This window comes from Carassius carassius, chromosome 21 (genome assembly GCF_963082965.1).
Source record: "Carassius carassius chromosome 21, fCarCar2.1, whole genome shotgun sequence".
Classification (NCBI taxonomy): domain Eukaryota; kingdom Metazoa; phylum Chordata; class Actinopteri; order Cypriniformes; family Cyprinidae; genus Carassius; species Carassius carassius.
The window spans coordinates 6,998,972-7,015,525 of record NC_081775.1 but is presented as its reverse complement, the minus strand read 5'-3'; the positions used below and the strand labels follow the sequence as shown (position 1 = coordinate 7,015,525).

Below are 16,554 nucleotides of genomic sequence, written 5' to 3'. Positions count from 1 at the left end.
GAAAATGTTTTATTATTAAGCACAATTTTGCCACAATGTTATTTTTTATCCACCACGAATATAGTTCTTATAATAATAGATAATAGTTCTTAGCACGATAATAACTTCCAAGTGAAGCCAGAATGCGTTCTGAAGCCTTCTCCACATTCAACACACTGAATGAATCGGTGATTCGAACGAATCGGTTGAAGAATGATGACCACTCCCTGGAACGTGCCTGGAACACCTCCCTGGGAAGGCGTCCAGGAGGCATCCGAAATAGATGCCCGAGCCACCTCAGCTGGCTCCTCTCGATGTGGAGGAGCAACGGCTCTACTCTGAGCCCCTGCCGAGTGACCGAGCTTCTCGCTCTAAGGGAGCGCGCAGCCACCTGACGGAGAAAGCTCATTTCGGCCGCCTGTATCCGGGATCTTGTCCTTTCGGTCATGACCCACAGCTCATGACAATAGGTGAGAGTAGGAACGTAGATTGACCGGTAAATCTCCTTCTTCACTACGACAGACCGGTACAGCGACCGCATTACTGCAGAAGCTGCACCGATCCGTCTGTCAATCTCACGTTCCATCCTTCCCTCACTCATGAACAAGACCCCAAGATACTTAAACTCCTCCACTTGAGGCAGGAACTCTCCACCAACCTGAAGTGGGCAATCCACCCTTTTCCGACTGATAACCATGGCCTCGGACTTGGAGGTGCTGATTCTCATCCCAGCCACTTCACACTCGGCTGCAAACCGTCCCAGTGCACACTGAAGGTCCTGGTCTGAGGAGGCCAACACGACAACATCATCCACAAAAAGCAGCGACGAAATCGTATGGTCCCCAAACCGGACACTCTCCGGCCCTTGGCTGCGCCTAGAAATTCTGTCCATAAAAATTATGAACAGAACCGGTGACAAAGGGCAGTCCTGCTGGAGTCCAACATGCACCGGGAGCAGGTCTGACTTATTGCCGGCAATGCGAACCAAGCTCTTGCTCCGGCCGTACAGGGACCGAACAGCCCTAGGCAGGGGGCCGCCGACCCCATACTCCCAGAGCACCCTCCACAGGATGTCGCGAGGAACACGGTCGAATGCTTTCTCCAAATCCACAAAACACATGTGGACTGGTTGGGCAAACTCCCATGAACCCTCCAGCACCCTGGAAAGGGTATAGAGCTGGTCCAGTGTTCCACGACCGGGACGAAAACCACACTGTTCCTCCTGAATCCGAGGTTCCACTATCGGTCGAATTCTCCTCTCCAGTGCCCTGGCATAGACTTTCCCGGGGAGGCTGAGAAGTGTGATCCCCCTATAGTTGGAACACACTCTCCGGTCCCCCTTCTTGAAAAGAGGGACCACCACCCCAGTCTGCCAGTCCAGAGGTACTGTCCCCAACCGCCATGCGATGTTGCAGAGGCGTGTCAGCCAAGACAGCCCCACAACATCCAGAGACTTGAGGTACTCAGGGCGGATCTCATCCACCCCCGGTGCCTTGCCACCGAGGAGCTTTTTAACTACCTCGATGACTTCAGCCCGGGTGATGGACGAGTCCTCCTCCGAGTCCCCAGCCACTGCTTCCTCAATGGAACACAAGTCGGTGGGATTGAGGAGATCCTCGAAGTATTCCTTCCACCGCCCGACGATATCCCCAGTTGAGGTCAACAGGTGCCCATCTCCACTGTAAACAGTGTTGGTAGGGCACTGCTTCCCCCTCCTGAGGCGTCGAACAGTTTGCCAGAATCTCTTCGAGGCCAACCGATAGTCTTTCTCCATGGCCTCACCGAACTCCTCCCAGGCCCGATTTTTTGCCTCCATGACTACCCGGGCTGCAGTCCGCTTGGCCTGCGGGTACCTGTCAGCTGCCTCCGGAGTCCCACAAGCCATCCAGGCCCGATAGGACTCCTTCTTCAGCTTGACGGCATCATATATATATATATATATATATATATATATATATATATATATATATAATTAATATATAATTTTTTTTAATATATATATTTTATAAAAACATTTCAGAGCCATTAGTGTGGTGAACATTTTCAGTTAGTAGAATAAAGAATATGGGAAACCTGTTAATCATAACTGTTTGAGTGTCTGTCCTGATTGTTGATATTGAAACAACGGCTTAAATTTTGAATTCTGGGAAAATAGAGGTCATAATGTGAATATTAATCTAAGATGTGGAAAGACACACTGATTGTAACATACTTCCCACTTTGAGTCAGTGTTTGGACAATAAACCAATTTGACATGAACAATTTTTTTTTTTTTTTTTTGTGATTGTAGTGAAGTGTGTAAATCCTGTTTGACGTGAATCAGAGGTTAAAGCAAGGGAATTATTAGTATTTCTGTTCTGAATTTTTTTTATGTTTCTCATGCAAATCCACTATGGGTCAAGCATTTGCACCTCAAGATTTTATTGATTTAAGTTTCATCTTTATCCTTCAGGTGGAAATCTCATGTCTAGAAAGCCCTGTTAGTCTCCTGCCAACAGATTATACTAGAACTGCAGCGTTTCTGAGATTAAAACCATGTTTGTGTCGCACAACAAATTTCATTATGCAAATCCTTCACTGGAAACACGACTGGGAATACTTTCGGAAGTATCATCAATTCTGATGTACACAACTCTGGAAATAATCCTGGATGTCAACCTGGATTTATTATTCTCAGAAGAGAAACATTGCATTAGTGTGTCACGATCATCCAGGAATGCCCTCCAGGCAAGCTGTATTGAGACTGGAAATAAAACAATGGCACCATTATATCATAACCTTTCAATTTAGTTAAGAGGGACATGATGGAAAACCAGGACAGGTGGTTTTAATAGTAGCATTCCCACGGGAACATGTGGACTGAAGAAACGAGATGAATGCAGGGACGAAAGGTTGAACGATCACCCAGGACATCCCAGTAACACCCAACTGGGCCACAAAGGAGTCCTGTTGTTCACAGACTATAATGATATTTCTGGGTCCATGGCATCAAACAGTTTTGACACCCTCTGCCATCTAGTCAGTCTGAGTGCTTCACAATCATCCCATCTCACATAATGTTTTGAGGACATAAACTGCTGCATTAATCAGTGTCTATCATTCTGTTTCATGCTTGTCAACCTCCACTGGTTTCCTCTCATAAGGGGCAATAAAAACAATCAGCAATCAAAACAATTGTGACTTAATCAGGCAGACGCATTATTATCCCCACTGGCATAATCATTACAGTTATTTGAAGGACAGCTACATCCTGATGTCGTGAGGAAAGACTGATGTATTGATGCATGACATTCAAAATGTGAAAAAATATAATAAATCAATTAAAAAGCTCTCATGATGTCTTTTAAACGTCTTGAATTTATTATCAGTATTTTGACAGTTTAAAACATCCATTTCTCTCAGGCTCTTTATGGCTGTGAGGAAATAAAGCACAGGCTCTGCTGGCAAAAATCAAACAAATCTAACATTTCATATTGGCAAAATTTTTAGGAAATAGAATGGGAATTTTTTTTTTTTAAAGAATAAATCCAATAAATCATTTTGTTCACATAAAGAATTGCTGTGTTGATAATATATATTAAAATGTTGGAAAACATAATAATAATAACAAATACAATAGGAAAATTTCCCATCATGTTGTACAGCCAGAGTGTAACAGAATAAGGGAAATAATAAAAAAAAAAATGGACAAATGAATGTCAGGTTTTCAGTCACATGTTTGCAAGAAAGTGTCTATAGATGGCGCTCTTGCAGGTTGAAAGGCAAATCAGCAGTCTTCTTATTCTTCAGCCCCGCTTTCTGCTTTTGATTCCTCTTGGTTCATCTTTTGGATGATCATTGGAAGTGAGAATGATGCCGATTTCAGCTTTATATCGTCCATTTCAGAGTTTCTGGTCACTGCAAGATAAAATATTGATTGATCACATGACCATAACTATATAATACAGTGCTCTGGATGAGTGATGTTCCTAGAGTGATCATATTTCTTATAATGACAACAGATTTTTTTTTTTTAACATAGACCAACTTACATTTTATTTTTTTTATTTTTTTTTATTTTGTATTCATTTATTATAAGAAGCCATTTAGCCTAAATATGTTGTACTGTATATAAATGTAAATATATTTATATAAGTTAATAAATATCAATTTGTATATGTGTGATTTTTGATGCGTCAGATTTAAAGTACTGATTTAATTAAAATATATTACTGGAACCAAACATTCTGAAGCCAGTAATATATATTTTTAATAGATTTTAGATTAATTGTTATAACGCAATTAAAAAACACAATATATTATTTGAATAATAATAATAATAATAATAATAATAATAATAACAACATCGGGTGACCCACACAACAATAATTGTAAAATTAAAGATAATTATAAATAAACCCTCAAAAGTAGGCTAACCCACGGGGAAATATAGTGATGTGAATTTAATAATAATTTTAGATTTTTGTCTATTATTTTTTTTTTATCATTAGGTGAAATATGACATTCATTCATTCATTTAATCCATTCAGCGGTGACTCTTGTCCTGTAAAACCACTAAAATACATCTCTACAAAGTTTACTGAACTAAAGTTACAGTCGTGGCCAAAAGTTTTGAGAATTACATAAATATTGGAAATGGGAAAAGTTGCTGCTTAAGTATTTATAATAGCAGTTTGCATATACTCCAGAATGTTATGAAGAGTGATCAGATGAATTGCATAGTCCTTTATTGCCATGACAATTAACTTAATCCCAAAAAACCTTTCCACTGCATTTCATTGCAATCTTTAAAGAACCTGCTGAGATCATTTCAGTAATCGTCTTGTTAACTCAGGTGAGAATGTTGACGAGCACAAGGCTGGAGATCGTTATGTCAGGCTGATTGGGTTAGAATGGCAGACTTGACATGTTAAAAGGAGGGTGATGCTTGAAATCATTGTTCTTCCATTGTTAACCATGGTGACCTGCAAAGAAACGTGTGCAGCCATCATTGCGTTGCATAAAAATGGCTTCACAGGCAAGGATATTGTGGCTACTAAGATTGCACCTAAATCAACAATTTATAGGATCATCAAGAACTTCAAGGAAAGAGGTTCAATTCTTGTAAAGAAGGCTTCAGGGCGTCCAAGAAAGTCCAGCAAGCGCCAGGATCGTCTCCTAAAGAGGATTCAGCTGCGGGATCGGAGTAACACCAGTGCAGAGCTTGCTCTGGAATGGCAGCAGGCAGGTGTGAGCGCATCTGCACGCACAGTGAGGAGAAGACTTTTGGAAGATGGCCTGGTGTCAAGAAGGGCAGCAAAGAAGCCACTTCTCTCCAAAAAAAACATCAGGGACAGATTGATCTTCTGCAGAAAGTATAGTGAATGGACTTCTGAGGACTGGGGCAAAGTCATATTCTCCGATGAAGCCCATTTTCGATTGTTTGGGGCATCTGTAAAAAGGCTTGTCCGGAGAAGAAAAGGTGAGCGCTACCATCAGTCCTGTGTCATGCCAACAGTAAAGCATCCTGACACCATTCATGTGTGGGGTTGCTTCTCATCCAAGGGAGTGGGCTCACTCACAATTCTGCCCAAAAACACAGCCATGAATAAAGAATGGTACCAAAACACCCTCCAACAGCAACTTCTTCCAACAATCCAACAACAGTTTGGTGAAGAACAATGCATTTTCCAGCACGATGGAGCACCGTGCCATAAGGCAAAAGTGATAACTAAGTGGCTCGGGGACCAGAATGTTGAAATTTTGGGTCCATGGCCTGGAAACTCCCCAGATCTTAATCCCATTGAGAACTTGTGGTCAATCCTCAAGAGGCGGGTGGACAAACAAAAACCCACTAATTCTGACAAACTCCAAGAAGTTATTATGAAAGAATGGGTTGCTATCAGTCAGGATTTGGCCCAGAAGTTGATTGAGAGCATGCCCAGTCGAATTGCAGAGGTCCTGAAAAAGAAGGGCCAACACTGCAAATACTGACTCTTTGCATAAATGTCATGTAATTGTCGATAAAAGCTTTTGAAACTTATGAAGTGCTTGTAATTATATTTCAGTACATCACAGAAACAACTGAAACAAAGATCTAAAAGCAGTTTCGCAGGAAACTTTTTGAAAACTAATATTAATGTAATTCTCAAAACTTTTGGCCACGACTGTACACTGTGGTCAGTCCAGCCATAGTATTTTAGCATTCATAAACAAACCATTATGAATACCTAAGCTGATCCAAAACAAAAATGACAAGCATATAATTATGCTCTTCTGAGTGATTAAGCAAATAATTACAGCACATCTCTCTGCATGGTCAATGAGACGGTTACTACTGCATCCGCTCTGACGACACACTGCAGAGCGAGTAAACAATAACATCATCTGACAGACAGAGAGAGAGGAGAAAACTCCACTAAACGGACTAATCAATGTTAATTAAAATTCTAAATGACTTTGATGAGCTCGTCTAATTTGTCAAGCGTGAGTCAAAGCAGAGGGAGGCCTAAACCCACGGTGAAGCGACCTGCTGTTCTGTTTGGCTCTGCAACTCAGACACTCGTGTGTGTGTGTGTGTGTGTGTGTAGTTGTAACAATGTAAACAGGTTTTCTGTAAGGAGTAGGTTTAGGGTTAGAGGATAGCAAATATCGTTTTGCCAGTATAAAAGTAATAGAAGAAACGTGTGTGTGTCGTTTTGACGCGGCGGATCACACACACCTGGTGCTCTGGTGCGCTGCGAGCGGCGCTGGCGCCCCCGTGTGGCTCAGAGCGGGAAATCTGCTGGGCTGCCCGCGCAACGTCACCGTGATAGTGGTGGGGGCTTTCAGTCCTGCACACAGCACACACATATTAACATTACACACACACACTCACACTCACATACTTCAGTTTCATGGGGACTTTCGATAGACACAATCCCCTGGTTTCACAGACAAGGCTTAAACCTAGTCCCAGACTAAAAGCTGTTTCAACTGAAAGAAACTTGCACTGACCTTAAAATATATCATTGGCTTGGTTTTGTCTCAAGATGGACACCAGTAAGTTTTTTTTAAAGAGATGTTTATAAAAATGACTTCAGTATCATAATTAAACCATGGCCTAATCCTATTTTAGTCGAAACCCTGTCTGTGAAACCCAGTAATGAGTTTTATACCGTACAAACATAAGGTTTTAGTATAGGCTACCCCTAAACTCAACCACTTCCCGCATTTCGTTACATTTAAAAAAAAACAAAAAACAAAAAAAACCATAATGGTTTATAAGCAGTTTACACATAAATTAATTAATAAAAATAACATGCATTATTATACCTGTGGGGGCATAACAAGACCTCACATTAGGGATCTGAGACTATGAAATATCATAATAAAAAGAAAACGAAACACGCCAGGGGGTACAACCCATGAAAAAATGGGAGTGTACTATTAAAAATAAATTAAAGAACAACCTAATCAAAATAAAACATGTTTTATTAATTTGTATACTCATTAAATTTCATTTAAAAAAAAGTAGCCTAAGCCAACAATTACAAGAAACAACGGTTAAACACGAGTTAAGTTGAATCAATTTGACTGTGACTTATTAAACTGACTTACATTATTTGTTGCCATGATTTTTTTGATTACATTACCTGTAACATGTTCTGTACCCAAATTAAGAATTAACAACCATTTTACAGATATAGCAGAGACAGCAGAGAAAGAGCGAGTGTTTACCTCAGCAGCAACAACTTGTAATGTGATAAAGCACATTTACCATGAACAAGTAATTAATAAATTCATGTTGTTATATATGAAGCAGGTGAATGCAACTCATAGGAGCAACAATTTTAATTTTAATTCACCGCCTATAAAGACTAGACAAAAGTACAATTAACTATAACAGCAGAAACTAACATTTTTGTTGATCTTCCTTTGTGGAGGCATTTCATAGTTTATGCGCACGACTTACCACATAAAAATGAATCCTTGCTGATTTAATTATTTTGTAGCGTTTAGTCCAACACATTCCAGTAATTGATAAAATGATACCATTTTTTTTTCATGTTGTGTATAATCCATTTCGTGAACAATGTCTGTATGTTTGTGGGATGTGACCGCATTGTGATGAGGACAGCTGAAGGAGCCAGAGATAGAGTTGAATAATGAGCGTATTAACAGTAACACTATACTGCATACTATTACATACTCCACACATGATTCGATCACTTTTAAATATTCTATATGCTAGAATAATGCTACACATCTAAATACCCTTTAGTTTGCATTGTGAATCAAATTGTCTTAAATCTTGTCAATAAGAGCAATCCTGCATACTGCACAGTATACACCGCCTAACATAAAAATACAAAATATTAGCATACCGTACACAGTCCAACACTTTGTATTGCATTCGACCAAACAACTATGTATTAATAATCCATAATTAGTTTTTTTTGTTATTTATTTGGAATGTTTTTAGATATTGTAAACTGCTGCAAAAAATAGAGAACACTTACGCATGCAGTTGGGAGATGAAAACAGAAAAATAATGACACAAAGAAGAGGTAGAAAAAATGGTTTGCTGTTGGGGATTTAATGAATGTCTTTGTGAGTAGAGCAAGCATTATGATTTACATACTCATCAAAAAAACAACAACAACAACAACAGGTAAACAAATAGCAAAACTGAGAACAGAAGCAAACAGAAAAAATGGAGCATAAAACACAACAGTGAAGTGGTCACATTAAGCACGAACCAAGCCGCTGATGTGGGAATTGATCACGACTCTCATTTTAACAGCACTGCCATATAAATATTCTGGTCCTCTGGACGTTACAGCCGTTTGAGTTAAAGGCAGACCCCTAAAATGAACAACTTGCATAAAATTACATTAGTTTGTAAGCTGAACCAGCTCGATATTGTAGAAGATCACCCAATAAAGCTCTTTAAATGCATTAAAATAAAAAAGTACAAATCTACACAAACGTTAATGGTACGTTTACATGCTCAGCTCAGATGCTTCTCATGGACTCGACCTTTGACCTTGCAGCTACTCTGGTGTCTCTACTCATCGCGGACGCCTCTGTTTGGTTCGCTGTGTCATCAGTGACGACGAGGACGTACCCGTGCTCTGGCTGGAGACGTGGGCCAGTCCTGGCAGGCTGTGGGCTAGTTTGGCCAGGCCGCCGTTGGTGAGGAGCTGATGGATGGCTGTGGTTTTGGTCATCCCGGATCCTGTGGATACGATCGGCACCGTCCTCACGAGTGTGCCGCTGCCGCCCGAGCTGAGCGACACCTGAACACCACCACACACAGACACGATCAAGTGTGTTATAAAGAAAGCAATAGAGGTATTAGTCAGAGATGTGTTATGAAGCAGTGTGCTGTGTGACGGCCGGCACCTGTGAGGTGGAGGGGACGCCTGGTGATTTAGTGTTGATCTCCTGCAGACTGAGGCTGAGGCCCTGCAGCAGACTACTGGCAGAGGGAGCTAAACACACACACACCACACACACACAAAAAGAGTCAGAGAGGTTTAAATTTAGTGTTAATGAAGTATTCCATCACTTGTTCTCCAAGAGATCCTCTGCAGTGAATGGCTGCGGTCAGATTTTAATCGATGGATGGAGTGGTGGGGATTATTGCAGTGTTTTTATCAGCTGTTTGGACTCAATCTGTCGGCACCCATTAACTGCAGAGGATCCATTGGTGAGTAAGTGATGAAATGCTTAGTTTCTCCAAAGTTGAGCTATTCATTTAAGGCGCAGTCACATTTACTTTTAATTTTACTCAATATTGTATGCAAATTTTGAGGATGTCAACTCATGGCATATCCAACTTGCTTACTCATCATAGTATTTATTCATCATAGAGAAAAGATACATGGATTTAAACTCCTGACATCTGGCAACCCCAAGCAATACAACTCTCAGAGGCTCGCTTTTTGTTTTGACTTCCACTTTTTTTTTTTGTTGTTGACTTTTTTTTTTTTTATTTATTTTTTGATAAATCAAGTTTGTCTTGTCTTTTTTCCATCAACAATACCACATGTTGATATAGTCAGAGTGTTTAATGATATCACTGTTGTCTCGTCTAGGTAATCAACAAACCTATATTTATCATAATTTTCATAAAATGAACACTGATTGAAACAAAGGTCTTTGAGATGATCTTGTTGGCAGAATGTAACGGTGGTGGCACCTTGCGCAGTGGCAGGGGCCTGAACCTGGACAGGAGAGGAAGAACCGGACATCGCGCTCCCCTGCAGGCTGTGAAACAGCCCTTCACTTGAACCCAAAGCTCCAGACACGTCTGCCAAACCTGACCTAAGAACACAAGACAATTGAATGATTTTTTTTTTCTTTCTAAAAGTTTATACAAGAGTTGTATGTATAAGTGGAAACTTAAAAAAATACAGAGCAGATGCAGGGTAATGGAGTTAAGTGCTGGAACATTATCTGACCCTGGACAACAAACCAGTCATAAAGGTAATAAAAAAAAATTGAAATGTACAGTCGTGGCCAGAAGTTTTGAGAATTACATGAATATTAGTTTTCAGAACGTTTGCTGCTAAACTGCTTTTAGATCTTTGTTGCAGTTGTTTCTGTGATGTACTGAAATATAATTACAAGCACTTCATACGTTTCAAAGGCTTTTATCGACAATTACATGACATTTATGCAAAGAGTCAGTATTTGCAGTGTTGGCCCTTCTTTTTCAGGACCTCTGCAATTCGACTGGGCATGCTCTCAATCAACTTCTGGGCCAAATCCTGACTGATAGCAACCCATTCTTTCATAATCACTTCTTGGAGTTTTGTCAGAATTAGTGGGTTTTTGTTTGTCCACCTGCCTCTTGAGGATTGACCACAAGTTCTCAATGGGATTAAGATCTGGGGAGTTTCCAGGCCATGGACCCAAAATTTCAACATTCTGCTCCCGGAGCCACTTAGTTATCACTTTTGCCTCATGGCACGGTGCTCCATCGTGCTGGAAAATGCATTGTTCTTCACCAAACTGTTGTTGGATTGTTGGAAGAAGCTGCTGTTGGAGGGTGTTTTGGTACCATTCTTTATTCATGGCTGTGTTTTTGGGCAGAATTGTGAGTGAGCCCACTCCCTTGGATGAGAAGCAACCCCACACATGAATGGTGTCAGGATGCTTTACTGTTGGCATGACACAGGACTAATGGTAGCCCTCACCTTTTCTTCTCCGGACAAGCCTTTTTCCAGATGCCCCAAACAATCGGAAAGGGGCTTCATCTGAGAATATGACTTTGCCCCAGTCCTCAGCAGTCCATTCACTTTACTTTCTGCAGAAGATCAATCTGTCCCTGATGTTTTTTTTGGAGAGAAGTGGCTTCTTTGCTGCCCTTCTTGACACCAGGCCATCTTCCAAAAGTCTTGGCCTCACTGTGCGTGTAGATGCGCTCACACCTGCCTGCTGCCATTCCAGAGCAAGCTCTGCACTGGTGGCACTCCGATCCCGCAGCTGAATCCTCTTTAGGAGACGATCCTGGCGCTTGCTGGACTTTCTTGGACGCCCTGAAGCCTTCTTTACAAGAATTGAACCTCTTTCCTTGAAGTTCTTGATGATCCTATAAATTGTTGATTTAGGTGCAATCTTAGTAGCCACAATATCCTTGCCTGTGAAGCCATTTTTATGCAACGCAATGATGGCTGCACACGTTTCTTTGCAGGTCACCATGGTTAACAATTGAAGAACAATGATTTCAATCATCACCCTCCTTTTAACATGTCAAGTCTGCCATTCTAACCCAATCAGCCTGACATAACGATCTCCAGCCTTGTGCTCGTCAACATTCTCACCTGAGTTAACAAGACGATTACTGAAATGATCTCAGCAGGTCCTTTAATGACAGCAATGAAATGCAGTGGAAAGGTTTTTTGGGGGATTAAGTTAATTTTCATGGCAAAGAAGGACTATGCAATTCATCTGATCACTCTTCATAACATTCAGGAGTATATGCAAACTGCTTTTATAAAAACTTAAGCAGCAACTTTTCCAATTTCCAATATTTATGTAATTCTCAAAACTTTTGGCCACGACTGTATACGTCATCTTAAAGTTGAATAAATAAGCGTGGTTTGTTAGAATAGGACAATATCTGGCCGAGATAGAACTATTTGAAAATACAACATCTGAGGGTGCAAAAAATAAAAAGAAATAAATAAATCCCCAAATTAGAGAAAATAGCCTCTAAATTTGTTAAAGTTGTCCAAAAAGTTCTCAGCAATGCATATTACTAATAAAAAATTAAGCTGATACATTTACAGTAGGACATTTACTAAATATCTTCATGGAACATGATCTGTACTTAATAACCTAATGATTTTTGACAAAATAAAAATCTATAATTTTGACCCATATAATGTATTATTAGCTATTGCTACTAATATACCCATGCTACTTATGACCGGTTTTGTGATTCAGGGTCACATATTTCATGCCATCACATAAATCACACAAATGTCACAAGAAAAACCGCTATCAAAATATAATACAACAATTAGGTGATGTATCAAGATCATCATTACACAAGAACACTAACAGCACTGGTCATTTCCTTAAGATTAAAATCCTGTTCACACCATCAGGAATGTACCGTGGGAAAATTTGCTGTGAACCATTTTAATTTGAGTGAAGTGCTGTTAATGCACTGTTCAGACCGACACAAATACAAAAATCTGAACAGCTGTTATAAGCATGTAAATCCTACTTTGATGGAATCATTTTGAGTACCAGAGTAACCTGGGTATCTCTGCTTTTCTGTAAGTGCCAACTATTATCAGAAGGAGTCTGCATTTTCATTCAATTTTGTATGCATTTTCTTGAACAGACAAATGGCATATGAATTTCAACTAGATTTTTGTGCATTTGTGTTGGTGTAAAGATCCTTGACTCGAGTGTCTTTGTTTCTCTTGTACAGTCTGGTGTGAAGAGATAAAAATACCTTTGTGCACTGAGAAGCTCCGACAGCTCTTTGGCCCCCGACACCGTCTGGCCCACCGTCAGTCCGAGGGGCTTTCCTGACAAACCCACTGCACACAGAACACCAATACAAATGTAAATACCTTAATTTTATGTTCTCACAAGTTTATCTTTTTTATGTAATACTTTTTTCCTTTTACCAAGGATTGGTACCAAAGATAACAGTAAAGGCATTTATAATGTTAAAAAAGATTTCCATTTCAAATAAATGCTGTTCTATTCAAAGAATCCTGAAAAATTCCTCATGGTTCCCAAAAACAACATGCAGGACAAACAAATGCTTTTTGAGAAGGAAATCAGCATATTATGATTTCTGAAGGATCATGTGACACTGAAGACTGAAGTAATGATGCTGAAAATGATAAACTTCAAAATATATAAAAAAATAAAACAGGATATTTAAAAGGTTTAATCATATTTCACAGCTTTTCTGCTTTTTGATTGTCATTTCAGGGCTCCAGACTGCGACCACCGTGTTTTCTGCCGGTAATTTATTAGTCAGTACATAATACAGCATTTGGATTATGCCATGCCACATCTTAATCTTTTTTGCTAATAAACATTTCGCAAGCTTGTTTGTCATTGTATCCTACTGTTTTGTAGTTGTGTTTTTATAAAATTTAGAATAACAATGAATCCATATTTTGTTTTAGTCTTAAAAAGTGAAAGGTGTGAAGATGCGAGCAAAACAGACATTTATCTTTTTTCGCAACAAGCTAATTCGAAAGTGAAAATGTCCGAAGCCAGTCTTATAACACAGCAAAAGGGGAACTCCCCTTCACAAAATCAAATCACAAATAATGCTATTGATGAAAATGAATGTGTTAAATGTTAATTATAAACTACGATAAAAGTTAATCAGCATGCATTGATTAATCCCAATAGTCCCATTGATGTATCCCATAGTGGATAACCAGTGCTCTCTTCTTTCAATACCACGACTGGGGTGAGACCCTTGAGCAAGAACTGAACCCCCCACTGCACCCCGGGGACCGCAGCATTGGCTGCCCACTGCTCACGGTGTGTGCGCGTGTTTGTTCACTACTCACTGTGTGTGTGTGCACTTGGATGGGTTAAATGCAGAGCACAAATTATGGGACACCATACTTGGCCACAAGTCACGTGTTTGCTTATTAGAAGCACTGTTTTGGACTGCTGTCTTTTTTAACTGAATGTGAATCTGGTTTGGGATACCCACGAGTTGTCCTAGGTGCTTCTCGTCTGGTTTGCTACCGCCTTGTTTATACATTTGTCTGGCTCCGCATCGCAAGCCTCAGCTGATTGCACTTGTGTACGCATGCAATATGTTTATACTTGTTAATACTTATTACATTAGCCACTGCACTATTCTTTGAAATGACATGGGAAAACTAGGAGTAACTGTCCTCTAAAACCATCGGGTATCAAGTGAGAACTACAGTAGTAGTACAACTCTCAAAACTCACGTGATGAATGAGTAGATGAATGACATTCTTTCTTTCTTTATGTACAAACTGATTAGGTCGTGGGTCGATTTGGAAGACTGTGAAATTTATTTGTTTTTAGTACACTTGACTTCACCAAAAAGCACAATACAAAATAATCAAAAAATCATAGGAATCATAGGAAACCCAGTAAACCATGAGAATATTATTTGTGACATTAGAATTATTTTGTCTAGTGTGTAAAATTTCTAAATAAGTAACTTAATTAAATTGTGCGGTTTGGAAAATAAATGTTTTGTTATTACACAGAGTGTAAAGTACCAAAACAAGGGACCGTTGAGAACCAACACCGAATTTGAGTTAAAATGTGAATGGTACAAGACCCTATATAGTATATTTCAAATAATGTATTAGTACAGGAAACTAGAAGTAGTAAACAGTGGTGAGACATTGTCTCATAAAGGAGATAACGTGTATGTTGTGTGGATCTGATGTCTAAGCCTAGCTTACACAAGCAAAAATGATTAAAACAATGGCTTAACAACAGACCTGAAACGCATAGTTCACCCAAAAACGAAAATCGTCAACGTTGCACCAAACCTGTATGAATTTCTTTCTTCTGTTGAACACAAGATATTTTGAATAAAATAAATGTGGAAAAGTAAATTACTATTTTCATTTTTCTGTGAACTATAAAGTCATCAATCTGACCGAAAACTGCATAAATGAATATTGTCTCATTCCGCCCAATCAACACACCTCATACAGTGTAACCAGCGCTCAGTGGGCTGAATGGTTTCATTACCTTCCTGAGAAGTGGATCCAGCCGTGTTTCCCGCCGCGTCTCCGTGGGAGACGATGGTGACTTTGATCTTGGCTCTTTTGGAGGCTTTGGTGGGAGTGGGACTAGGAGTCTGTCTTCTCTTGAGGTTGAGCCTCAGGTCGTCTCGGTCCAAACCCTCCACCTGCTCACTGGGCACCGGCACTGAAACCAAAAATGCTGAAGGGGTAAGCATCAACAGTCTCTAGCTCACTGAGGGTTCAGAAGGAGCCAATACAGGCAATCTGAAATACTGCAGTGGTCTGTGGGTACAGATTAAGATGCTTCCAATGCATTCAGAACCAAAGTCATTTCAACAACAGGGTTTGGTTTGTGTGAAAGATGCTTTTTGAACTCCACTGAAAAACATGGAAATGCACTCAAGATAACTTAACAACGGGTGCATAGTTCTTATGGACCATTAAGTTCACAATTTTAATATGAAAATGATCTGGCCTTATTTGCAGAAGTAAATCAAAATTATACTGTACTGTACATCTCTTGTACTTTTGACGAGCGTCTTGCAAAGTAGTAAAAACTTCAAATCTGATAAAAGGATTTGGAGAAATGTTTGTGTGAAATGATCCATGTTTAATGTCTAGTTTCTAACATTTTACATTTTGACCAAGGAATTTCATTTTGGTGCATCATAGTTATTGTACCACTAAATAATACAGTGTGACAGATCTGTTGCTGTAAGTGGAGAAAAGTGAAATTGAACTTAATTTTGGAAATTGCATTTAAATCAAATATAAAAACATAAACAATAGCTGAAACATAAAAGTGTTCAGGCTATATAAACTTTCTGTTGGCTGATGCTGATATCTTAGAGAGCAGGGTGGCCAATGGCCGATATAAAGCCAATATCTCAATATTTAATTTAAAGATAGTTTAATCATAGCATGAATAATTAAATTTATATATATGTGTGTGTGTGTGTGTGTGTGTATGTATATATATATATATATATATATATATATATATATATATATATAAAATGTATTTATTTTTTCTTTTCTTTCCTTTTTTTACAAAAAAATTGCTGAGATACTTACAAGTAATGTACAGATTAATTTGAAAAAAACTTTAACTTTATATAGAATTTTATTAGTATATTTAACAAGTACAAAAGTTATTAAAAACCTGAATAAAAACAAGGTAAACACTAACCAGTAATGTACTCTGTAATCTGCTTGATCGGTGGGCACTAGCCAGGTGACATTTTACATACAGCACACAGTGAATATGACAGTGGCAAACTACATGAGCGCAGCATAGATTGAGACCAAGGATTTAATGTTGCTTGCATGTGCATGTTCAGTGACATTTGAACTTTCCTGTCTGCATCTAATTAAC

The 16,554-nt window shown here is 39.3% G+C and overlaps 1 protein-coding gene across 3 annotated transcripts in view; it reads right to left on the bottom strand.

The window, feature by feature from the left end:
- Positions 1-3,751: 3,751 nt before the first annotated feature.
- Positions 3,752-16,554, bottom strand: part of kansl3 (KAT8 regulatory NSL complex subunit 3) — a 32,926-nt gene continuing 20,123 nt past the window's right edge. For 2 of the 3 annotated variants that reach the window (XM_059503127.1, XM_059503128.1), the window contains 4 exons: positions 15,184-15,363; positions 12,917-13,004; positions 10,145-10,269; positions 9,293-9,434 (listed from right to left, as the gene is read on the bottom strand). In XM_059503127.1, the coding sequence (XP_059359110.1) occupies positions 9,313-9,434; positions 10,145-10,269; positions 12,917-13,004; positions 15,184-15,363 (515 nt within the window). In that variant the 3' untranslated portion in view covers positions 9,293-9,312. Of the gene's footprint in view, positions 3,877-6,679; positions 6,792-9,067; positions 9,262-9,292; positions 9,435-10,144; positions 10,270-12,916; positions 13,005-15,183; positions 15,364-16,554 lie in introns of those variants that run through there. The other variant, XM_059503129.1, reaches the window with a different exon arrangement.